General features: G+C 31.2%; 2 protein-coding genes across 5 annotated transcripts; one reads left to right on the forward strand and one right to left on the reverse strand.

The window, feature by feature from the left end:
* Window positions 1–1,460: 1,460 nt before the first annotated feature.
* On the reverse strand, window positions 1,461–11,111 carry Rab27 (RAS oncogene family member Rab27). Its single transcript, XM_088268260.1, has 6 exons — window positions 10,986–11,111; window positions 10,620–10,773; window positions 8,983–9,050; window positions 8,135–8,249; window positions 7,243–7,439; window positions 1,461–5,864 (listed from the first exon to the last, which is right to left on the reverse strand). Exons 2-6 carry the CDS (start codon window positions 10,761–10,763, stop codon window positions 5,750–5,752), a joined length of 639 nt encoding a protein of 212 aa, XP_088124386.1. The 5' UTR covers window positions 10,764–10,773; window positions 10,986–11,111; the 3' UTR covers window positions 1,461–5,749.
* An 899-nt stretch (window positions 11,112–12,010) lies between these two features.
* On the forward strand, window positions 12,011–21,462 carry Abi (tyrosine kinase Abl). 4 transcript variants are annotated; one of them, XM_088268280.1, is made up of 9 exons: window positions 12,011–12,738; window positions 13,619–13,825; window positions 14,820–14,983; window positions 16,122–16,200; window positions 16,564–16,637; window positions 16,999–17,133; window positions 18,617–18,749; window positions 19,856–20,047; window positions 20,816–21,462. In XM_088268280.1, the coding sequence occupies exons 1-8, from the start codon at window positions 12,273–12,275 to the stop codon at window positions 20,017–20,019; spliced, it is 1,422 nt and encodes a 473-aa protein (XP_088124406.1). In that variant the 5' UTR covers window positions 12,011–12,272; the 3' UTR covers window positions 20,020–20,047; window positions 20,816–21,462. The 4 variants fall into 4 exon arrangements, with proteins under 4 accessions (XP_088124406.1, XP_088124412.1, XP_088124419.1 ...); XM_088268286.1 differs by having other exon boundaries at window positions 21,069–21,462; XM_088268293.1 differs by having other exon boundaries at window positions 12,011–12,138; window positions 12,289–12,738; window positions 19,856–21,462.
* Window positions 21,463–25,456: the final 3,994 nt, after the last annotated feature.

A 25,456-nucleotide genomic window follows, 5' to 3' on the forward strand; every position in this document is an offset into this window, starting at 1 on the left:
AATATTAAAGTGTTGTTTTTGCATTTTGAAGAAATGGTATTGTTTAATTATTTTTTTAAATATACTAAATATTTTTCAAATGGAGAACAAACTTTCAGGTTCTACCTAAAAAGATCTGTTACACATTAAAAAGTTCAATGAGTGGCTTTATATATATTTTTTAATACATTGTATTATATTTTTAAACTTTAAAAACGTTCTCCTGAAAAATCAAGTTTTTTGATTTATGACGTTCTTAAAAGGAGTGAGCGATATGTTCTCTGTATGTGGAGCATATGGAATCCATAACCTGTACTCTTACATATTATAACTGTTACATATTATATCTGTATTTTAAGTTACCTCTTTTCTTTTGTTTTTCAGATAAGTCATCCAGCGTTTTGCCTATAATAAAATGTTTTACTGCACATTTGTCTGAGAGAATGCATTTCGACTGCATTTACTCTACTTTTAAGTTTTTTTTGCCAACCCAAAAATATTTTATTTTTCATCTCCTAAGCTGAAGAGAGTGTTCGCATCGCCAGTCAAAGAGGGCACCCCTTGAGACCTATACAGAGGTACTTAATCAGTGATTCATTTATGTTGACGACTTTAGTAACTTGTCCTCCCCTACAACATAATTAAACTTGAACCATTGTTTGCATATTAGATGACACTATCCCAAAATAACTTTGATGAAGCTTTCTATCCTATAACTTCAGAATAAGTGTGTTTTTAGAAATTAATGTAAATGTAAATTTGCGTAAATTTTTTATGTGTTTGTACAATATATAGTAAACAGGTTTAAAAAATTCTAAAAAATTAAGGATTTTTTTTAAATATCGCTAAGTGCCTATTATGAGTTAAAATTTAAAGTTCTCAGTGCTGCATATTGGCATGTAATTTATTAAGTTTATTACTAGGTAAAATACTACCCTGCCACAAATCGTTTTCTACATATTTTTTAAAACATAAGCCACTAAGGCTTTCCTGAAAATAGTAATGAATTGAAATATTTGTAAACAAAAATATTAATTTCAAAAGGAATTAATGCATTTTAGATAACCTCCAAATAATATTTTTGCATTTATAATTTACCTTGCTTATTATGTACAAGGTTTATAGAACATCAGGTGGATTTTAGTTTCTTAGAGATAAAAAAAGATTTTATAAATCTGTGTAGGGATAATCTAGTGTGGGCCAATCAGGAACTTCTCAGCATTTGCTCATTGTACTAGAAGAGGGTTCGGCATTTTGTATTGGTATGATACAACCTCCTGTGAGAGTTCCTTATGAAGAGTCACGGACCTCATGTTGGATAGATCCTCACCCAGGCAATATGCAATATGCAAATTGTTTTTATTGAAGATAAACTATTCATCCTAGAAACCCCTAAATAATATTTTAATAACTTCTTTGTATCTTAATAGAAGTTAACCACATAACAAGGGAAAGAAATAAAATACCAATTTGATTAGTACATACATTAATATATTTAAATATTTTCAAAAAACTGGTTCACATACACCTCAAAATCCTTAAAAACTATAAATTTATTTGACAAAAGACAAATTTATAATAAAATTTATTTCAAAAGTAATTAAAAAATTACTAAATATATTCAAAAGTACAGTGCCGGATCGAAAGCCAGGTTACTTGTTAAAAGTTACGGGAATTTACAAGTTTGTAAATTAATATGCGTAAACATATTATTCCACCCTCACTTGGAAGCGAGTGCCTGGGCACCTGTGCCAAGTGAAACTATGTAAGTCCGGCACTGCATAGGAATGTTTTCTCAAAAAATTGTTTATGACTAAATTTTTGGACCTTTATGTGATTCGTAATATCTCAATATTTTGATTTATATCGTTTGGTAATACATTTGAGATTCTTTTAATACCCTTTACTCCTTTTAAAAACGTGATAAATTTTTTAAATACATTTCTCAAAATTCCGTTTTTACACGGTAAATGTACATGCAATAGAATACCATAGCTAAAATAAAGCACCCTAGCGTTAGAATGTATCTCTTGCTGAGTTCCCATTACTTTATTTGCATTGGAACTGACCAAAAGAATGTCAGCTATTTGTGCTTTAAGTTACTTTCTTTGTATATAATTCTTCATTCATGATATAATGATTGATTTTGTGATGAAAATAACTATAATAATAATTGCAGGCAAAACATCGAGTATGAGATATTGGCACAATAGCCAAGGCTGTCAAATCGTAACCAGATAATAATAAAATTTATTATGAATAATTATGGTAACATTTTATTATTTGATAAAAACACATATCGCTCACTCCTTTCAAGAACGTCATAAATCAAAAATTGACAATTTTCAGTTGTGCATGTTTTCGGAATGCCCAGAAAATGTACTATATCCCAGCAAAAGAGACATATTTTTAACTTAATATTTACCCGCTACAGAGCAGAAAATGTTGTTTTTGCATTTTGAAGAAAAGGTATTTTTTAATAATTTTTTTAAAATTTAGTAAATATTTTTCAAATGGAGAAAAAACCTTCAGGTTTTACCCAAAAAGATCTGTTGCACAGTAAAAAGTTTAATAAGTGGCTTGATATATATTTTTAATACATTGTGTTATATTTTGAAACTTCAAAAATGTTCTTCTGAAAAACCAAGTTTTTTGATTTATGACGTTCTTGAAAGGAGTGAGCGATATTTCACTTTATTCTCTCACAAGTTAAAAGCTAATAATACCGTGTAAATGCAGAGTAAAATTTTACAAAACTTATTAAATATCAATGCATAATTATAAAATTTTAATGATTGAACTATAACTAACAACAAACGGTTTGGCACCAAAAAATGCATAGTATTATAATTTTAAAATGTATTAAAAGTACGTCAAGCTCAATCAAGTATTAATTAGAAATTACAGAAATACACCAACAAATATTTTAAGTGTTTGATAAACAATAGAATGTAGTTGACTCTCTAGTCACCTACATTCTATTGTTTATCAAAAAATTGTAGCAACATATCGTTGGTATACTGGCAAAAAACGTTACCTCTAAAATCTCTGTTTGAAAAATCCGCTGTTTAAAGCTTTAAGCCTGAATAAAATACCCAGTATTAAACTTTAGGTTTAATTACTTTTAAAACCACATATACTCATATATGACATTTCAAACTACTTAGTGTATTTTGCCAGTTTATAGAATGTTGAAAACTTTATATCATTGAGTCAAAACTGCATATTTTCGAGTTAACGTTTTTTGCCAGAACACGCACAATATTTTAAATAATAATAGGATTGATAATCTTTTTTAACTTCAGCAAATACTAATGAAGGACTAGCTGATTTTTTTGTTTGTCAAACAATAGCTCCGAGTATTCACAAATAATAATTAAAAATTCAAGATATTTGGACTAGAGATTAAACTAGAGTATTAAAAAATAAAAATAATAAGATAAATATTGTAAAATAAATACCAAAATCTGAGATCATTCATTCTATATTCCCACCCAATGGTGCATAGTGCACTGCATCATACTGACACAGTATTATCTTAATTGTTACTTACATGAAGGCAAGGTGATCTCTCCTGCTCTTCAGGGACCAGTCCAGGGTAATATTAAATAAATATTTGAGTGTAAAATCTCTGATATTTATTTTCACCCCCCCCTGGGAATCGAACCCAGGACCTCCAGCACGGTTGCTAAACACGCTAACCATTACACCACGGAGGCGGACAAATGTGAGATCTCATAAAATTATTCACGGATTGCTTTGAAATTTTGTCACAACATTGCACTATATTTCTTCTTACCTTTTTCAATTTAATTTTCAATTTAAATTTATTTATTTTCAATTAACATATACATTACAAACAAAAAATTTAAAGCATATACATTAAAATACATACAAAAATCGAAAATATGCAAGAACTATTGCTAAAGGTGAAGAAGAATCTAGCTTCAGAAAACTCCTTCAGACACATGGTACACATCAATATCCAATGAGATATTGTTCAACATAGCGATGGCTATCTTTATATCCTAGCCTTATCCCCACCCATTGGTGCATAGGGCAATGCATCATACTGATGCAGTATTATCTTAATTGTTACTTACATGAAGGCAAGGTGATCAGTCTTGCGCTTCAGGGACCAGTCCACGGTGATATTAAATACACATTAGAGTGTAAAATCACTAATATTTATTTTCACCCCCCCTGGGAATCAAACCCGGGACCTCCAGCACGGTTGCTAAACACCCTAACCATTACACCACGGAGGCGGACAAATGTGAAATCTCCTAAATTTATTCACGGATTGCTTTGAAATTTTGTCACAACGCTGCACTATACTACTCTTTTTATTATTTCCCATTTGAACAGACTTAGCCACAGTAACCCTTGGCTGGGTACATCTATGATATAATAATGAATATAAAATATAATTATGATAAATATATTTAAATCACAGAAAATATCATTACATGAATATAATACGTAAAAATACTAATGATAATCATCTTTACATAAACAACACTTAATACATAAACAATTATTTTTTTAATGGGAATTGACAAAATTATTGGATTTATGTATGAATTTTAAATCAAACACAGATTTTTTGATTCTACTAAGTTGTATTTATTAACAAAAGTTTGATAATGCCCTAACAAGGCGAAACAATTGTCACAATATTAATTTTTAATGTGTTTTTGTTAATAAAATACAACTTAGTAGACTCAAAAAATCTTTGTTTGATTTTTAATTAATACATAAATTAAAATGGAGTTCTACAAATTAAACGCCAAATCAATAATTAAAAATTAATGGAAGTACATATTACTCAAATTGTATAAATTAACCTATGTCAAAACAATCATGTGTCATTTAGTAGCTGAAAAATAATATAAAAGCAATGACACATTCCTGCATAATACTTAAACACAAACTTGTCTTGAAACAATCTGCCGTTATTGGTTTTAGGAGCAACCTGTTGTATCCTCCATTTTCTTATTTTACAGTATCTTAGTTCAACCGATAAATAAAAATACAATTGTTATCAACTAATTAAAAGTGGTAAAACTGTTTGCATCAAAACCATTAGATATTTTATTAAATTTAAATTGTGAAATCGGTATAACAGTAAATTATACAAAAAATTCAAGATGTGAAGATATTTAATAATATCACTAAAAATTATGTTTTTTTTTAAAACCACAAGGTTTAAATAAAACAATTTATTGAATATAACATAAAATAAATGATAAATATAATACAATACATTATAAATATCTATAAAACAATTTATGTCATCTTTGTTTAGATAAGTACTTTTCAAACCAATAATATACTTAAAAAGAGAAAACATTTTATTATATATACGAAAAAAGATTTCAAAAAATTCAAAAGGCTTCAATTATAAAAACAAACGCAACATTGTTGTTCATGCTTCTATTGAACCAGTTTTGTTTTGACAAGGTTCACACATACCTTTCAACACATTACGGTTATAAATTACGTATATTGTATATTAAAATAAAATATCTTTATGGTGATAATTATCTTTTGAATATATGAAGACTCTTTGAAAGACTTGGATATAGCTTAGTTTATTTTATTATTAGTATATGCATATTGGTAAACACACATGTCAAAATAAAACACAAATCTAAGCCTTTTCATAGATACACAATTGAATTATTGAAAAAATTAAGATAGTGAATAGACACTCGGGAAAAATAACTAATAAGTTATAGGAAGGACATGCCCGATATATGAGAAAAAATTAACAATTACAAGACATGGAGGGTTTCACTTGTTCGTTAGCTTTAAGATATTGCACATCGTTTGATTTATTAGCTCGGGAGCACATTAATGCATACTCGAAAGATGTCTCCATTCTGGAAAAAAAACATACAAATAATCACAATCATATTTTAACAATTCTGTTCAAACAAATTGATGATGAATAAAGGTTGAGAGTTTAACCTGATCCACGCGGCTCGCATAACCGTATGTGTTTTCATAAAACATGCCCCATACGCGGCTGACATAACCGTATGTGTTTTTACATTGCTCCAAGTTTCGAACATCAGTTCAACTTGGAGGGATTTTTTCATGGTGTGGAAATTTGCTACGCATCGCCAGTGGGTAAGAGTGACACACGATGCGTGCTTTGATTTATTTATGTTACGATATTATTTGTTTATATTACGATATATTTCAAGAATAATGTGACACAAGTGTATTATAGAGTACCAAAAAGGCACAATGAATCCCATTGAACGTTTTTGTTTAGGAAAATAAATCGTTTAACTAAATACATGATAGAAGTAATCATTTTAAAAACGGTGAAATACCGCAGCGTATGGGCGTCTCTCAGGAACAAAGTTGACGCAGTTAAAAGGTTAATGCAAAACATTGAATTTTAAAGAAACTCTCAGAATAAACTAAAGTAAACCGGAATACCATTTTGGTTTAAAAGATTCTTACAATTATCCCCGGTTAAACATCACACTCCCGTTTTTCCGGGATGGGTGGTGTAAAAAATCCCAATTTATTGATTTCCCGGTTAATCCCAAAATACGAGAAAAATGTGAACAAAGAAATTTAAGACTGCGCTATATGCGCTTATATAAACCTAAATACAACTAACCTAAAAAGGGATATTTTGTACATTAAATGGTTTAAAAAAAGTATAATAACACAAAGTATTGTTTGTATTAGAGGTGGGTAAGATTCGATAATTTAGAAAATTCTGCATAGTGAATCCGTACGCTAATACCAAAATAATGGATCTTTCATCGGATAAATTGCACCAATAAGGCTGAAGAATATTTATCACAAATATTATGACGACTAAGAAATAAAAACAGAGGTTTATCAAGGTATTTTACAAATATTTAAAACCATAAATATGACATGTAAGTGAGATACCGTTATTCCATCACTATGGACAACAAATATGTTCGGCCCTTGACACGTGTTTCGATATTATAAGTCTTCTTCTCTAACCTTTATCCGCACTCAATGGTGCATAGGGCACTATATCGTATTGAAGCAGTGTTATCTTGATGGTTACTTAGATGAAGGCAAGGTGATCACTCCTGCGCTTTAGGGACCACGCCAAACACGCTAACCATTATACGAAATATAAGTACATACTATTATGATTTTTTAGTTGTTTTTATTACATATTTTTTCAATGACTTAAGTGTCCCGGATAATTTGCTTCCCGGTTAACTAGACGAAATCGGGAGTGTATTGTACAATATTTACCGGAACATGACTTTATCCAGCAGAACTTCTATAGCGCGAGCTACGTTTTGTCCCGTGGCAGCGCTGGTCTCCAGATATGTGAGTTGGTGGTCTGTGGCAAACTTTCTGGCTCTCTCCTCACTGATGATGCGACGCTCTACCATGTCACACTTGTGGCCACACAGCACAATGTCAGGAGAGGACGTCAGACAGTGAGTCTGGAATACAAGTTTCAAAGGAATTTGTGGAGGTCCTCACCAAAACCTTACATATCCATTATAAATGATTTTAAGTAATCAGGAATTCTAGCTTGTAAAATTTCTCTCTCTCTCTCTCTCTCTCTCTCTCACTGACTGAATTATTCATAGGGTACTGCATCGCATATATGTAGCGTTATCTTGATCGTTAAATATATGATGGCAAGCTGATTAGTATTACGCTTTAAGTACCAGTTCAGGTACATTTTAAATAAACACCAAAGTGAAAAAATGCTAATGTTTATTTTGACCCCCCTGGAAATCAAACTCGGGATCTCCAGCATGGTAGCCAAATACGCTGCCCACTACACTATGGAAAGGAACTCTCTCCTTCCGTAACCAATTATATAATAGCAATTTAATATCCGTCAGAGGATTAACAGATTTTATAAATATCACAAAAAGAAAAATTGTGCAAATAACAGTTAATAAGATTTTATATTTAAGGTGGAGACTGACCGGAGCATTTTGTCGTAACGTAACGTCATAACATTGCTCGCGGCGAGCATCACCGAGCATCCAAAACTATGGATGAAGCGCTTGGCTCGCTGTACTGACTGCCTGAATGCTCGCATCGTAACGTGTTACGTTACGACGAAATGCTCCGGTCAGTCTCCACCTTAAGATAGTATTTGTTTATTTGTAATTTTCCTCACCTGAAGTTGTTCGATCCAGTTGCGTACTTCGAGAAAGGAGTGTTCGTTAGTCAAGTCAAATAGGAGTAGGAATCCCATAGCATCTCTATAAAATGTTGTTGTAAGGCTCCGGAACCTAATGAAAATATTTTGTAAATTAATAAACACCGGTCAAGAATAACAAAAATATAAGAAAAGTAAAATGATATTTCCGCTTTAATGGTAATATTTATTACAAATGACAGTGTTTGATACAATTAGAATGTGAGAAATCATGAGAATGTAAAACATCAAATTAAAAAAATAACTTCTATCTAAACTATCAACATTACTCAGTGAAATTCTATTATTAACAAATTGTTGTCAGGCAGTTTTTTCATCAACCCTCACCTGACCCTTATTATACTCGGATACTCTGCCGTTCATTCTTCAGTATACTAATCACAAGTAACCACAAACCAGATTCTGATCTGTGCAGTATTTTTGGTGTCTATCGCGCTCTACCAAAAGTAAGCAAATCCCGCTCTTTACCAACACCATATATAAGAAGCTCTTAAGCGTTCCCACAAACAAGGTATTGATCATATTTATTTCTAAAACAAGTTAATAATATTTAAACATTCTGCGTTTTCAGACATAAATGGTGTATTCCTAGGTTTTGATCTATTTGCTGTTCTTTTTTTACATTGCAATGTCAATCAAATTTGTTTTATCGCTTTTTATTAAGGCAACGTGATTCTGCAATCATTTTATTATTTTCCCACCAGGTAACAAATAATAAGTGTTTTACTACTACTTTTAATTTTAATACTACAGTATATAAAAAGTGCTGAGAAAATTACAAAAAAAACGTTTAATATATTGCTTACCTTTCTTGACCAGCAGTGTCCCAAAGCTGCAGGTGTATTTTGTGGTTTCTCCCGTTTAGTTGATATATCTAAAACACAAGTCTACACTAAAAACACTACTGCTAGGAAATCTTAATTACTATATTAGATTAGTTCTATCTATACAAATGAGTAGCTGCTAAAGATATTGAGATAGAAATAATGTATTTTTTAAAGAAATGCCCATAAGAAGTTTCACAACATTCATAATTCAAACAATTTCAATCAGAAACTCTAAAACTTGTATTATACTTTAATACTGAATCAGTATCATCACAGATTTGTTGATAATTTATATGGAATTCCATACAACCAGATATCCTTATTCATATCGCTCACTCTTTTCAACAACATCATATACCAAAATCGACAATTTTCAGTTGTGCATGTTTTCCGAAAGCCAAGAAAATGTAGTATACCCCAGCAAAAGCGGCAAATTTTTAACTTAATATTAACCCGCTACAGGGCAGAAAGTCTTGTTTTTGCATTTTGAAGAAAAGGTATTGTATAATTATCTTTTTAAATATACTAAATATTTTTCAAATAGAGAAAAAACATTCAGGTTTTACCTAAAAAGATCTGTTCTGCACGGTAAAAAGTTCAATAAGTGGATTCATATTTATTTTTTAATACATTTTTTTATATTCTTAAGCTTTAAATACGATCTACTAAAAAATAAAGTTTTTTGACGTTGTTGAAAGGAGTGAACGATATGTGAAAACAGAATAGATCTGCATAAATATATTTAATAAAACATTATTATTTTTAAATATTATATATTTATGTTTAAATACATATGCGTAGTAACATTTCAAAACAATGCACTTTTTAAATATTTTTATTAATTTATTTTTGGTAATTATATGGTTGCATTGGTACTGATTTTGTTACATAATTCGAGCATTCTATTTAATAATTGATCTAATTGTTTTTAATACATTTTTTATATTCTTAAGCTTTAAATACGATCTCCTGAAAAATCAAGTTTTTTTTATTTATGACGTTGATGAAAGGAGTGAGCGATGTGAGTATGAAACTATGTGTCATCATAGAGCATATGTGGGGCTGAATATATAAATTCCAAAATTTCAATACCCACATTTGGATTGCACCATTGTTGGAACATTAGGTAACACATAAAGTATATATTAATTCTATAGACATTTCTCGTGGACACAGATTTCCCCAATGGTGATTAAATAGCATGTTGATTGAGTCTTAGTTACAATTCCCCATGAAATATTAGTTCTACATCTACAAATATACTTTATTTAGTTTCAATCAGCATGGAAAATTTAAAAATTCCAAAACTACATTATGATTTACTGAGAAACCTGATGAATGGAAATTAAATTAGCAAAGACCAAACCCGTTTATGAATCATTATTTTTTACATCTAAAAGCTACAGCGATATATTACTGAAACCAGAAAATATATGCAGATGTTAATTGTAAGGATGTCTACAGAAAAAAATATACATGAGGTTAGTACATATTTCAGAAACTATTATTTATATAAGTACAATGAGTATGCTGTTATTTTGTCGTCTAAAATACTGTGATATGATTTCATAGTCTTATTTGTAAATATATCTTTTAATTATAAAATTAATATTTACCAGAGTTTTCTCTCGAAAATCTATTCCAACTGTGGATATAAAGCGGGTGTTAAATATTCCATCAGTATATTGATAAAGAAAGCTCGTCTTTCCGACACCGGAATCTCCTACTGCTAAAAACTTAATCAAATAGTCGTAATCCATTTTCAATGCTCTGAAAGGAAACATATTGATTATTAAATGATAACTGGCAATAAAACAGAGAGTTCGTTTAAAGAAGGCGTTCACAGTGATTCGATTGAGTTTTTATCTAAACAAAAATATTTACGGTGCCGTTTTATGTGCGTACGCCAAGTATTGATTAATTATATTTCATCAACAAAAACATACGTTACGATAAAACGTATTCGTGAAGCAAGAGATTACCTGTTTGTTACGAGTGAAATACAATGCGTTCAAATGTTGCGATTCATTAATAAAAACAAAATTTCAATACACAAGTCATTATTTATACAATAAAATAAAAAAATGATCGTCGGAACTCCAAGTTCATATTTCGAGTCAAATTTTGACATAAACATATTGAAAAAATCTATGGAATTTCAAGTAGGTACCAAAACAATAATATATTATATCTACCTGGTAAGTTATTACGGGGTCAATTGTCCTTTTTGAATGAACATGTAGTGCGCGTAATCACATATTTATTTATTTATTCAAACTTCATGTACAGAAAATAAATAAGATCATTGGCGGGTTAATTGCTAAAAAGCAATTTATTCCAACCAACCAAAAACAGACTAGTGATTTTGATCAAAACGTTTTATACCATATATAGCCGTTTGCAATCAGAGGGTAAATAGTACTTGAATATTTAAAAAAAAACAGAAATTATAAATTAATTTATAAAAAAACATAAATTACAAAAGATGATAATAAGGACGGCAATGGAAAAAGGAAATTTAAGGATGGAGGTAGAAGGAAAAACTAAGAAAGGAGGATTGATGGACAGGATTCTAATGATAAACAGAAATGTCTCAGATTTCTTAAAAGTTATTAGAGAAGGTGCATTTTTTACAAAGAGAGGTGATTCATTCCATAGTCTGGCCGCTTGGACAGAAAAGGAATTACTAAAGAATGATGTGTTATGGCGAGGAATGGAAAGTTTTCTTTTTTGGGAAGAATATTTGAGGCCCATCAAAAGTAAACATTTTCATAAATTATATCCAATCATTTAAAAAATATTTTAAAAAATTAAATAGGGTTCCCTGAAGTAAAAGGAAACCTAAATAATGTGTGTCTTTATTTAAAAAAAAATACAAATTATTATGTTTTTATAAAAAAATTACAAAATACCTAAATTTCAAAATATGTTTGTATTTATGTATTTGAATAAAGTCAAAACTTATTTGGGAGGATCCCAACCTCGCCTGTCATATCATGTTTTTTCTATGGACAAATACGCGTTTGAGTGTCATTTCGGCCGATTCTGGGTGCCCGTAATTCGTATCCTTATTTACGTTTATTAATTGTTGATATTATAAACGAAGTCTTAAGTTGGATCGCTTTAAAACGGAAGGTTTGTTAACGGTTTTTAAATAACCGCCAGTGCTAGTGAAATTGTGTACTGCCGAGTCGGCAGGATAAGTAGCCCGTGACAGAGATAATGCTTCGACTTCCGTTTGCAATTTACACAAATCGGGTTTGATCATAATGAACTCGTTTGCAGGTCCTGCACCCTACGAGATGGCTGAGTTAGCGACTCTTCTCCAGGTCGAGATACCTGAGGGTCGCAATAACCTCACCGATAGCCACACAAATCTCGAAAGGGTCGCAGAGTATTGCGAGGCCAACTATTTCCAGTCTGAGAATAAACGAGCCGCTCTTGAGAGCACGAAAAATTACACGACGCAGTCTCTGGCCAGTGTGGCGTACCAAATAAACACCCTGGCATATAATTTCCTCCAGCTGCTGGACTTGCAGACAGTTCAGTTAGCGGAGATGGAGAGTCAGATGAACCACGTATCCCAGACTGTAATGATACACAAGGAGAAGGTGGCTCGCCGGGAGATCGGTGTACTGACTGCCAACAAAGCGACTAATAGGCAATATAAAATTATCGCTCCTGCTAATCCGGAAAAACCAATCAAATACGTCCGCAAGTCGATAGATTATACTTGTAAGTAATTTTTCATATTCTGAATCTGTTATTTTTTCTCTGTTATCTGCAAATCTTAGTATAATAAAGCTAATGCCTCATTCAATACAGATTTTTCCCTTTATTTGTGAATATAATTATGCTAAAAACTATTAGTCCCCTTTTAGGAGATTTTCTAAAAAGGGCTATCTTATACTAAGTTAATTTTTCGCTAGAGTAAAAAAAACTGTTTTATTTGCAAGAGGATTTTGTCATATAAATACAATATTTTTGGTATTTTTAATTTGTCTTGCCTTTAGCGAGAAAGTGAGTGTATTTGTCTAGAATTTTTACTCGTGAATTACATAAAATTATAGTAAGATTAAACTTAAAGAGTTAATCCTCTCACGAGTAGGTATAGGCTATAAAACTTATAAAGTTGAAGCCTAAGTAGAGCCATGATAAGTAGTATTACATAAGCCGTAGCTAGATTTCACAGTCACTTGGACGTTAAGTAATTAAAAATATTTAAAATCTAGCTTTATAATTATTTATTTCAATGTCTTTTACTTATATCATTTGTATCATATCAAATATATTCCAATTTTATGTTGTTATTTTTTTTAAATAACCTCACGTCTTAAATCAAGCTACTATCATGACCCTTTTTACCGTGAAGTCTTATAGCCTACGCCTACTCGTGAGTGGATTTACTCTTGATGTTTATAGTTACTACAATTACTTGTAATTCATGAGTGAAAATTCTGTACAAAAACACTCGCTATCTCTCTAGAGGGTCTAGAGGCATAAATTTTTACAATTCAATGAAGTTACTTAGGTGTATGATTTTAGTTCTATGATTTTACTTGAGAATTTACGTAGGATGTGATAATATTATTAAAATTTTTCTTTTCTTGTTCAGTACTGGATGATATCGGTCACGGGGTGAGGTGGGGTAGTGGCACTCCTCGACAGCGCCAGCGCTCGCAGGGGGGGTCTGTCTCCGGAGCAGGCTCCGTGGGCCCAGGGGGCGCTCTGCCCGCCCCCACCACCAAACCGCCTACACCCCCGCAAGCAGCGCGGGCACCAACCCCTAACACAAAGGGTAGTGGGATGGTGGGAACGCTGGGTAAAGTCTATTCTGTAATCATCAATTGAATGTTTTACCATTTACAGGCATTTTTTATTATTAGTGATTTTAATGCTATTTTTAATTTTAGTTTTACTTAGTAAATACCACTATTTCTTAAAATCTATAGTGACACATGTTTCGATGCATTCAGCATCATTTTCAAACACCGTATGATACTGAATGCATCGAAACACATGCCACAATAGATTTTAAGAAATAGTGGGATATACTATAATAGTGGTAAAAATTAAATTAAAAATGGATAGATCTTACCACAAAGTGCCGAACCAATTAATGAAATGATTTTAATGGTAATTTCTTTATTTTAAATATAAATTTCACTTGGTAAATACCACTGTTTCTTAACACATTGTTTGTGGGAAACGCTTAAAAGCGTCTTTTACATACTGTTGGTAGAGAGCGGGAGATGCTATAAGCGTGATAAACGCCAAAAAACTTTGTACAGATCGGAGTTTGGTTTGCGGTATCTTGTGATGAGTATACAACCCTAATTAGTATACTAATTAGGGTCGGGGTTGATGAAAAAACCGGCTGACAACAATGTGTATTGTAACATGGGTTTCGATGTATTCCCCTTTATCCCCCGCAACGTTCCAAGGATACAACTCTAAAATTAAGACTTAGCTTCACATACGGTGTTTGGAAACGATTGGTTTTATCTCCTTTTGAAATTGCCACAGTGATGTTATTTATATAGACTAAAGAGTGGGGTGTATTCTACGCATTGTAGTGGGAATGTAAAAGTTATCTTTAATTTTTTTATTTTTTTAAAATTGAAATATTTGGTTTTTATTTACTCAAATATTTCAATTTCATACTATTTCTGTGAGCCTAAGCGACTCATTATTAGAAATAGGTATCAAATTGTGGTAGAGTGGGTTCGAACCGAAAAACTCTGACTTAAGAGTCCGCGACACTAACCAGGGGACCACAACCCGACACTTCAATATTTTAATGTATGTTTTTGCAGGAAAGAACAGCTCTCGTGAGTACCGGACTCCTCCGGCCGTGGCCCCTCCGCAGGTGCCGTCACACTACGCCCCGAACTACCCTATGGGCCATCCGCATCACAACTCTGGCACTATGCAACGCCGAGGTCCCGGCTACTCCACCTTGCCTATTGTTCAACCTCAGGTAAAACACTGGGAACAGAAATGTTGTACCAACACCGTAAACATTATACAGGTCAATTTTTCACTTATCAATATAATGTTTACCTGTACAAGCTGTCTCGCACTCGCAAAGCAAGTTCTCATTGTGTATGCTTGCTATGCGAGAAAGAGATTAAGCTGTATGACCACTTGGTATCATAAAATTACTTACATCTAATAACATTCTAAATAACATATTTGGCCTATTTATTGTAACTGCAGACAGTTGGTAGAATTCCATATTGAATTGTTATATTGGTATAATATATCCAAAATAAAACAAGGTTTGCTGGATTGAATTCTACATTTATTTATGTATATGTTAATACGTGACACGTTTCGTCTTCTTAGGACATTATCAAACACTCGATTGGCCTGTTATTTGGCCTGTTCAATTAATACGTAGACTGAAGTCATAAAACAAAATGTACTTTATTAAAAAGTTACATGTCTAGGTCTCCTTCAAAGTATTTACCTACCCGACGCACACACTTATCCCAACGGTGTTTTCAATTTTGGGGAAACAGTCTTGGATCAGCTCTTTTGTTGCATTTGCCTTAATCTCGACAGGAGTTGAAGACATCACAAAAGAAGTGTTCCAGAACTTTTTACAAAAGTGGAAACACTGTTGGGAGAAGTGTGTGCATCGGGGAGGTGAATACTTTGAAGGGGACCCAGAGAAGTAACTTCTAAATAAAGTACATTTTGTTTTATGACATCAGTCTACGTATTAATTGAACAGCCCGCTTACTAGAAGCACAATGGTTTACTCGCATATTTTTTATTATTCATGCAAAAATCGGTGAAATTGAGAGTAATCTTTAATATAACACTTTTTTTTTAAATATAGAATGGCGTTGCACATGTAATACAATGCATTTGCCAATGTCAAGTTAATTGAATTCTTAATTATAAATAATATAAGACTTACTGCAGTCAGATATTTAAATTACATAAATAATTTTAAATGTTTACAAAGCGATAAAAAATATGTTATATAGCAAAAACATTGCCTCTAGTTCTAAAGTGTCTTGACTAATAAATTTATCAATATAGGATTGCAAATTTAAAATCCATTGTTTAGGGTGAAAAACTCTGGTATACATATATTTTTTTTTAAGGTTGGAATGGTGCACCCCAATCAACATACCATGTCTTCTTCAAGTTATGGTCAGCATGAACTTCATTCTAACATGCCACGTGAGTCATATTAATTTGATTCTTTGTACAGTAAAAACTCGTTAATTCGAACGACGATGATTGAAATATTGCTATAATTTAACAAATATTATAAAATTCTGTTCTTCTAACATGGTTTTCATACAAAAATTTTAATAATTCAAAAATGTTCTCTAACTTGTAATTTTAAATAATATTTTGCATAAAAAAATACGATAGTTCATTTTCAATTATTTTGCATTGAAAATGCATTAAAATGAATTGATTTTTCATTCCGAAAATTCCACACTAAAATATTCATGTAAATATGTATATATGTTTTCAACACAATGCTTTGTTTAAAATATTGATCAATAATGTTGTGTTTTTTGTAAACCTTTTCAGCGCCTCCATCTCCCCTTATTGGATCAGATAGTGGAGATCATGGTCAACACATGATGCATTCCGGCCATGGTGCTGTAAGTTATTTATTTTATAAAATTTCAATTCAAAATCGTAATACATATATTGAAAGTGCTCTAAGGTATCATTGTTACCCCTATGTGTGACGTTAACACATTGCTTGCAGGAAACGCTCAAAAGCATCTTATAAACACTATTGATAGAAAGCGAGAGACGCTTTTAAGCGTGATATGCACACTCTCTTTGTCTTGTGGTTAAATGTGTGATATTTTTTTATAGGTTATGTGCATCAAACCCGCGATATTTTTCATATTTCCTGCTTGATGCAAGCCTAGTACTAATCATGTGGTTAAGCATATACATTCAAAGGTAGCTGTTATGTGGTTTAATGGTATTGTATTATATGTCTTTTTTCAGCGTATGTCTTCTCTCAGCGGTGCTTCAGTTGGGGGGCGAGGGGGCTCGGTTTCTCCACCCCTGCCGCCTCCACCGCCCCCTGATGAAGATGAGCATGCAGCTTTCGGCAGGCCCAGACAGGCCCACATGTTGCAGGTATGAACAACTTCACCCCTCATATACACCATACATTGGCCAAGCCTGTTCGATACATTGCGTCTTCTTCTAACCCTTATCCGCACCCAATAGTGCATAGGGAATTGCATCGTATAGAAGCAGTGTTATCTTGATCGTTAAATACACGAAGGAAAGGTGATCAGGCTTCCGCTTCAGGTACCAGTCCTGGGTCATATTAAATAAATATTAGACTGAAAAATCACTAATATTTATTTTGACCCTCTTGAAAATCGTACCCGGGACCTCCAGCATAGTAGCCTAACACGCTAACCACTATACTATGGAGGCGGACACATTGTGTGGTCAATATCAAAACAATGGATTGCCTTTAGTTTGTCGAAATAAACAAATATTACATCAATGACAAAATATTTTCTGAAATAATTTTTAACCTTTAGAATTTATAGAACTTTCCAACAGTTTTCGATATTAGTACACTATGGATGGGAAAGGTATTTCTACCTGTTTGTTCGATTGATGCTTAAGGACGGGTATTTTTACCTTCTGCGCCGGCCTCATTTCAAAGAAAAGAAGGTATTACATATTTAATGTTTTTATATAAATATTATATACTTATCTCTTTGATGTGGTCTTAACTATATGTACATAATTATCAAATTCTGTCGCCAGCAGTCCGCAGGTATAAAAAACACCTGTCCGAAATGTGTTAGTATGAAAAATTTATTGAAGTGTGTGAGTTATTCTAGTACTGATATTATCATTCTATATTATTTGAATAATAGTAAAGTTTGCATTTTTTAATTATTAAAGGCAATTCATTTAGTAATAAAAAATTGGTGGAATATTCGTGGAATCATCCATTATGAACTGCTAAACCTTGGAAATACGGTAAATGCAGAGGTCTACGTTCGACAACTATCAAGGCAAAATGAGAAATTAAACACAATACGACCGATGTTGGCCAATAGAAAGGGCGTGATTCTGTTGCACGACAAATTTCGGCCTCATAATGCCAAAACGACCCGCAAAAAATTTCCCATCCTTATTTTAATGTCTTAAAGCATCTTGCATACTCTCCAGACCTTGTTCCTTCTGATTTTTACCTTTTTAGGTCAATGGAGCAACCATTACGGGAAAAAAAATTGTAAGACGTCGAAAATCATTTAGATTTACATTTCACGTCCAAACCAGCAATTTTCTACAAAAAAGGGATCGAAAAACTATTCGAGAGATGGCAGATAGTCTAAGATAATAGAAGAGAATATATTTTGTGATGTAAAAAGTCTTATGCAAAATTTATGTTAAAAAATATATGTCAAATAAAAATAATGGATTTCTTTTCGGTACCCCTAATATAATATGACCATATGGAATATAAAATATTTGATTAAAAATTCATAATCCCAACAATATGTATGTTTATAAATACTGTTGGGATTATGAATTACAACCATTCATTGAAAGAATAATATAAATATTGTGAATGTTTTTTCCATAACAGCAACAAGGTGTGATGGTGTCACACACCCAACATTATCAGCCCGGACAGGGGACAATGGGTGGGATGATGCCGACTATAGTTCCAGATGAGGAGGATCTTCCGGGATGGGTGCCAAAGAACTACATTGAAAAGGGTAATTCTACTTTGAATAGTTCGCTGGCAATACTATATGTTTGAGATTAAACTAGACGCTTGTTTCTGATACTATTAAATGAAAATATAAGACTCAATCCACGCATTGAGGGCTACTGATTTTGGTAAATATGATTTGTTGTCAAATACTTTACTCAATTAACTTATTTCTTGGTTTTATCGACTTTCACTTCCCAGTGTTGAACATAAGACAAGGTGCTATATCGTTTGATTTAAATAAAAATATAAGCCTTTAAAAGTTTATAAGTATATTTTGGTATATAGGTATGTTTTGTTAAAAAAAATATTTATAAAATGTTTTACTATTTGGCCAAAGGTGCGTAGGGCACAGCGCTTGATTGATGCAATGTTAACCTGATTGTTCATAATCTGGTAATCACTCTTGCCTTTCAGGGAAAGCTAGGAATTTGATAATATGGAATTAATATTTGAATGAAAAAATCACTGATTTATTTTATCATACATGTTTTTTGAAGATACTTTATGGCACATTTTATAAACTTTATAAAATAAACAACTTTTTTTTCAACCACTATTTATTGGTACATATTTCTCCAATCGGTTTTGACAAGAACCTTGTCATCATCAGGCTTAACCCTTTCCGGTCCACCAATATTAAAAAAAAAAAAATCTAGGTAGACAGACAGTTTCATTCCAATTGGATTTTTTTTTGTCCTCTGCTCAACATACTGTTGTAATAGATACGAGTGACAAAACTGTAAGCTTGGAATTTAAATAAATAATACTAATGAAGAAAAAAATGACGATTTACATCCGACATAGGACCCAAGACGAAAAAATCGATGTCGAATGAGATTCAACATTGGACCAGTAAGGGTTAAACATGAAACCGGTTGGAGAAAAAATATACCAATAAAAAGTGGTTTTATTTTGTTAAGTTCACTTATTTATATTTATTTAAATAAAATTTGGGAACTTATTGTATTATTTCTAGTATTATTACTATGATAGTTATTATAATTATTATTATTTTACTACTGGGAGGAAATTATTAAATTAACTGAGTAATTATAAAATTACTTTAAACTCAGTTTTTGACTTGTAATTTTTTTAAATTTATTTCAGTGGTAGCCATTTATGACTACTATGCAGACAAAGAAGATGAACTTTCTTTCCAAGAAAGCGCCGTCGTGTATGTGCTGAAGAAGAACGATGACGGCTGGTGGGAGGGCGTCATGGACGGGATTACCGGATTGTTTCCGGGAAATTATGTGGAACCTTGCGTTTAATATATAACATTCTACATTCTATCTTTTGGTGAGTAGATCAAACGTAATTTGTAGTGAGATTTCAATGGAACAGGGCTAAACTTCTCATGAGAAATAAACAATATCATGAATGTGTTGGTCGTAAATATTTGAAGCCAACTCAATTTTTTCAATAGCAACACCCACCAATTTTTGTTAAATGAAAAAAAAAACACTTCATCCCCTTTTTACCTTTATCGATAACCAATAGTGCATGTATCTGCGCTGCATCAGATTTATGGGGTGTTATCTCGATCGCTACAAACAAGACAAGGTGATCAGTCTTACGCTTCAGGTAACCATACCAGGGTTATATTTAAAAAATAATTACAGAAAAAAAATCATTCAAATTTATTTTGACCTCACTGGGAATCGAACCCGGAACCTCTAGCGCATTGGCCAAATACATTTTACACCACAGAGACAGAAAAAACTACTTAATATGAAGTTTACTTATTTATTTTCTTTAGTTTATTAGTTAATAGGCCTATCTATCCCTCATATGGCAGTATGTAATGAGAAGCTTGCATATTCATATCACATTGGGGTTTCTAGTAAAGAGTCTGATGATTTTTTATTGCTTACATTATTTAACATTCCTTTTTGTTTCTCTCTTCTGATTTTATACATAAAGTTTTTGTCTATGCAACTACTATAATATGCTACCTTTAAGCTTTTCTGTATTTTATAAAGTTCGTCAAAATATAGTCAGATTTTTTCCATTAAAAAATGCTTTGTAAAAAAATATTTTAAATTTATGTTTTTATTCAATTTTAAGGAAGGAGCGTTGGGATGAGTTTGGATTTAATGTAATAAATAAAAATAAATGGAAGAATTTTTATTTTTATATCACTCTCCGAGTAAATGGATTTTTGTTGATTATATCAAATAGTTCTGTATAATTCTTGTTTGCCAATTTCTCAAAATTGTATTGCTTTATATTAGTTTTAAAAATTTGATTATAAATGAACATCTTAGTCCCTTATATATATAATTAATGAGTTTACAATGTTTTGTTTTTCAATTTTCAGTGGTTCGGATGGAAAATTATGAATATTATAAGTAAAACAATTTTTTTAGATGGTTCAAAAATTTCCAATAGTAATCTAAAATCAAAATATAGTTCACATTATTTTATTTAAGCTCATACTACGTAAGTGAATATAATTTATAAACATTAATATTTTTAAGTTTTAGAATGTATGTATGAATTATATTGTTTTTGCTTGGATTAGTATTAAAATAACTTTTATTTAATTAGGAAGTTTATTTAATGAAATTGTCACTTTTGAATGTTTGGAGAACATTATCTAGAATTTTAAACAGTTTTTTTTTGAGAATGCTGTTATATCCACTTTTCAATTTGTATTTTTTTGTTTTATTCTGTAAACACACTTCTTCAAAAAAATACTAAAAGAAAGAAAAGTCTTGTGCATATATTCTTATCGTAGAGCAAATAGTTGCCAACATTTCAGCGTTGAAAATACTTCCAGCGTTTTACACAATTGTATTATGTTTTTAAATTTATATTTGTACAGTGATTTTAAAAAAGGTCACGATACCATTATCTGCAGTTTAATTTTGAAAGTTTTTACCTGTTCTAACCTTCTCGTTTTCACGCAATACATATATCGTAGTCGTACAGGAGAAAGTGAACAACTAACAAAACATAAAATGTTCAGGAGGGCCATTTAAGTCACTTTTGCTTGGCAACAAAATAAACATCAATGCAAGTTAGTCATTTTTAACAAGTCAATATATTATACTTCCAAGTTTAAAATTCTTTGGGATGCTTTCAGGGCAATATTAAGCTAGTAAGATATCAAATAGTCAATGATCACGTTTTTGTAGAAAATGCACTTGGTCACTTTCTCCTGTATGACTACGATATGTTTGCTCTATGATGAGAAAATGTAATTCAATTCAATTCCAAGCTAGCAATTTTCAATTTCCTATTGTATGCATTTACTCTATTACAATAGAATTATAATATATTATGTAGAATCAGTTTACCCGTAAGTAGAATAATATATATTCTAAATATTAAATAAGTCCTTATATTTTCCATAATAAGAGCATCACCAAAATAGTGCGATAATTATGCATGATTTAAATGTTGCGAATGTTTTTTTCTTTAATTTTTAAATAAGCTATTATATCACATACAGACTATATTATATTTATAATTTATTTACTGTATTATGTAATGAAACATTTATAATCAATAAATTAATAATTAAAGTTTATACAAATATTTCTACGTTGTTTTATTATTGCTTGGAATTTTTTCAATACTCTATAATGACAAATTATGACTGCGTCCACATGGAAGGCGACTATCACGTGTCTCACTGAATACCTTATATGTACCAATTCTGCATATCTGAAGATGCAACTCCAAAAATGTGCATCATGTTGTAAACGTTTGTCAAAAATATGCATGACAGACACTTTCCACATTACCCAAGGTTTTTTTTCATATTCCAATTTAAAATAAATAAAGGAAGAGAAATATTTGTCTTTTAATTATTTACACAAATATTTCAATTTCATACTATTAGCCTAAGCGGCTCATTATTATAAATAGGTACCAAATTGTGGTAGAGTGGGTTCAAACAGAGAAACTGACTTAAGAGTCCGCGACACTAACCACGGGACCACAACCTGACACAAATAGGATTCCATAGCATAAAATAGGAACACCTGACACTTAAAATAGGATTCCATAGTATAGGCAGACGCACCTCTTTATCAATGAATTATGTATGTGACATGTTCAATGAGCCTGATTGATTGCTGTATTCACTTGGCTGTATCGTCAGACTGGGTCACTAATTAGGTATGTTGATATAGTCGCAGCCATTAGTGCGTAATGGTATTGTTGCATATTTTTGGATACTGTTGCTTTATGCATTTTTCTTATAAAACATTTTTAATATAAATTTCACGACATTTAGAGTTAATTTTGTGCCCTGCAGCCAAGGTAATGATAAACAATTAATTCTCACTCTATGGTATCAATATTTGACAATATTTTCATATGTATATTTGTGCTTGTACTATCGGGAAAGGGTGTAATAAAAAACACTTTTGACGTTTGACGACCTTGTGATTTAATTTAATGGAAAATGAAATTCATAAAATATTGATGATATATACATTATAATTATTTACAGAGGCATATAGTGTAAAAAAAACCATTGAATATGTTGTGGATATAATAAAACACAACCATTTTACAGTATAATGGTGATAATAAACAGCTTAAGTGCCAACAATACATAAATGTTACATTTTATTATCATGGCAATAGTTTTATAGCAATATATTTTAATTTGTATCACTTTGTTCTCCGTTTTGTTTTATAGTATATTAGATTGACAGTAGGATTATATCAAAACACAAATAGTAAATCATTGTCAATATCGGTTGGTTGATAGTGAAATATATTTAGTAGATACGACTGTCTATACATAATATAGAAATTTATTTCATCATACAAAGAATAAAATGATTCCAAATATAAGATTTAAATTTTCTTATTATCTAAAATATATATGTAATATATATAAATCTTTATGTTCAGCTGTGTTGCGGTAAAGATTGAGGAACATGTTTTGCGCATGATAAAGTTATCAGCACAAACGTAATAATACAAAGTTATATTGTATGTTTTAATGAAGATGTATGTAAAAACAGTGTTTATTGCAAATTGAATTTCCTGAGAAATATTGCGACTTTTCTCAAATTTGGATATCTTACAAATAATTGGTGCATTTAAACAATATTATTATATTAACCGTAAAAATCAATACTACCTTATGTTTTACCTAAATATGGGACTTTTAAAGAAGAAATTTCACTCGCCTAAGAAAAAAAATTCCTCCAATGATTTTAACCGTAGCAAAGTACCTTTTGTTAGTTTCCACAATGTTTACTGTTATCGAAAATCAACTAAGCTGACTCAAGATTGAATGAGAAAAAAGTATTTGCTATAAATCATACATGGCAATCATTAAAAATGAGTATACGCTATTATATTTTTATGTACAGTTTTTTTTAGTAAAACGTGAATGAATTCAGTGGACTTTCTATACAAGCTTCTCCGGTACAGGTAAGTTTGTAAGAAATAAGTTTGCATTGCGTATCACTAATATCACTCAGTATTCCAGCTGTGCTGTAATTTTATGTTTAAAGTAATCACCTCATGGCTGCTCCTTTATACAAACTATAGTTGTACCCAACACACATATACCTAGGTGATCAGTGATCAGTGATCGATCGCTCGCTTTGAACGAGAGCTTATTATAATCGCTAATATACATTGTTTGTAAATATGCCTAATATTTTGTTACATTTTAATTTTCTAACCCGCTTACCGAACCAAGGCTGTGAATTATACATGTTAAAATACGAGGTTTTTAAATTACAGTAGATATAATTGAGGACTAGATCTTAGACTCATACGAAAACTACATAGAATTATACAAAATATTTCAAATAATATAGGAATCAGTCAGTTGTCAATGATTTTCATTAATTTCTTTAGAATCTCGTGTTCAGATCTAAAGATTTTTAACTGTTTACATTTTAGACTAAATTTAGAAATCTATGAAAAAAATTGACAAGTTCCTGGTCTTGTTTTCCTATGTACATTTAGACAAAGTACAATACATAATTTTAATAAATACATTGGTAATAAATAATGATATTGGTTTACTAAAATTCAACTCTTTCTATAGCTATGTGCTCGGTGAATGTGTTCAAATGTGTCATTTAACGAAATGCGTTTATTTTTACTAAACACCAGCAAACTACAGAAAAGACAAGACATTCAATAATTGGGCCTTATGTAAAATCACACATCAGTCAGCAAAATTTAAAAACTGTAATATCTATGCAGTGTCTATGTAGTAAATATAAACAGGTGTTGGTCTATTATTGGCAAAAAGCGAGTCAACATTCTTGTTCTGAGATAGTTAAAAATTTCATCATTAATTTAACATTCTTAATAACATTTTTGCATGTTATGAGATATATGTATTAATAATGGTTTTTGTTTGTTTTTCCAGACGGTATGAGCAAATGGCATTTTTATTTATTGTTTCAGCATTTACTTTGTGGTAAGACATGTCAAAATGATTAAGGAAACACTTTTTTTTATACCACTTCAGTTTATTAATGACTACTAGTTTCGGAAGCTAAACTTCCATCGTCAGGTCTGAATAATGACTGTTAATATTTTGTTAATGTTTTGTTTTAACATTTAAAACTGTCAATTTGTGACTACAGTTTTTGCCAGTGACACGACAATATATTGGCGTAAGAAGAAACGTAAAACCGCAATTCCAATTCTCTGCTCAATTTACGAAAATTTATTGATTAAATTATAAAATCTGTATTGGAAAATACAACGACT

This window comes from Brachycentrus maculatus, unplaced genomic scaffold (genome assembly GCF_059751285.1).
Source record: "Brachycentrus maculatus isolate JH-2025_06_01 unplaced genomic scaffold, ASM5975128v1 h1tg000023l, whole genome shotgun sequence".
Lineage (NCBI taxonomy): Eukaryota > Metazoa > Arthropoda > Insecta > Trichoptera > Brachycentridae > Brachycentrus > Brachycentrus maculatus.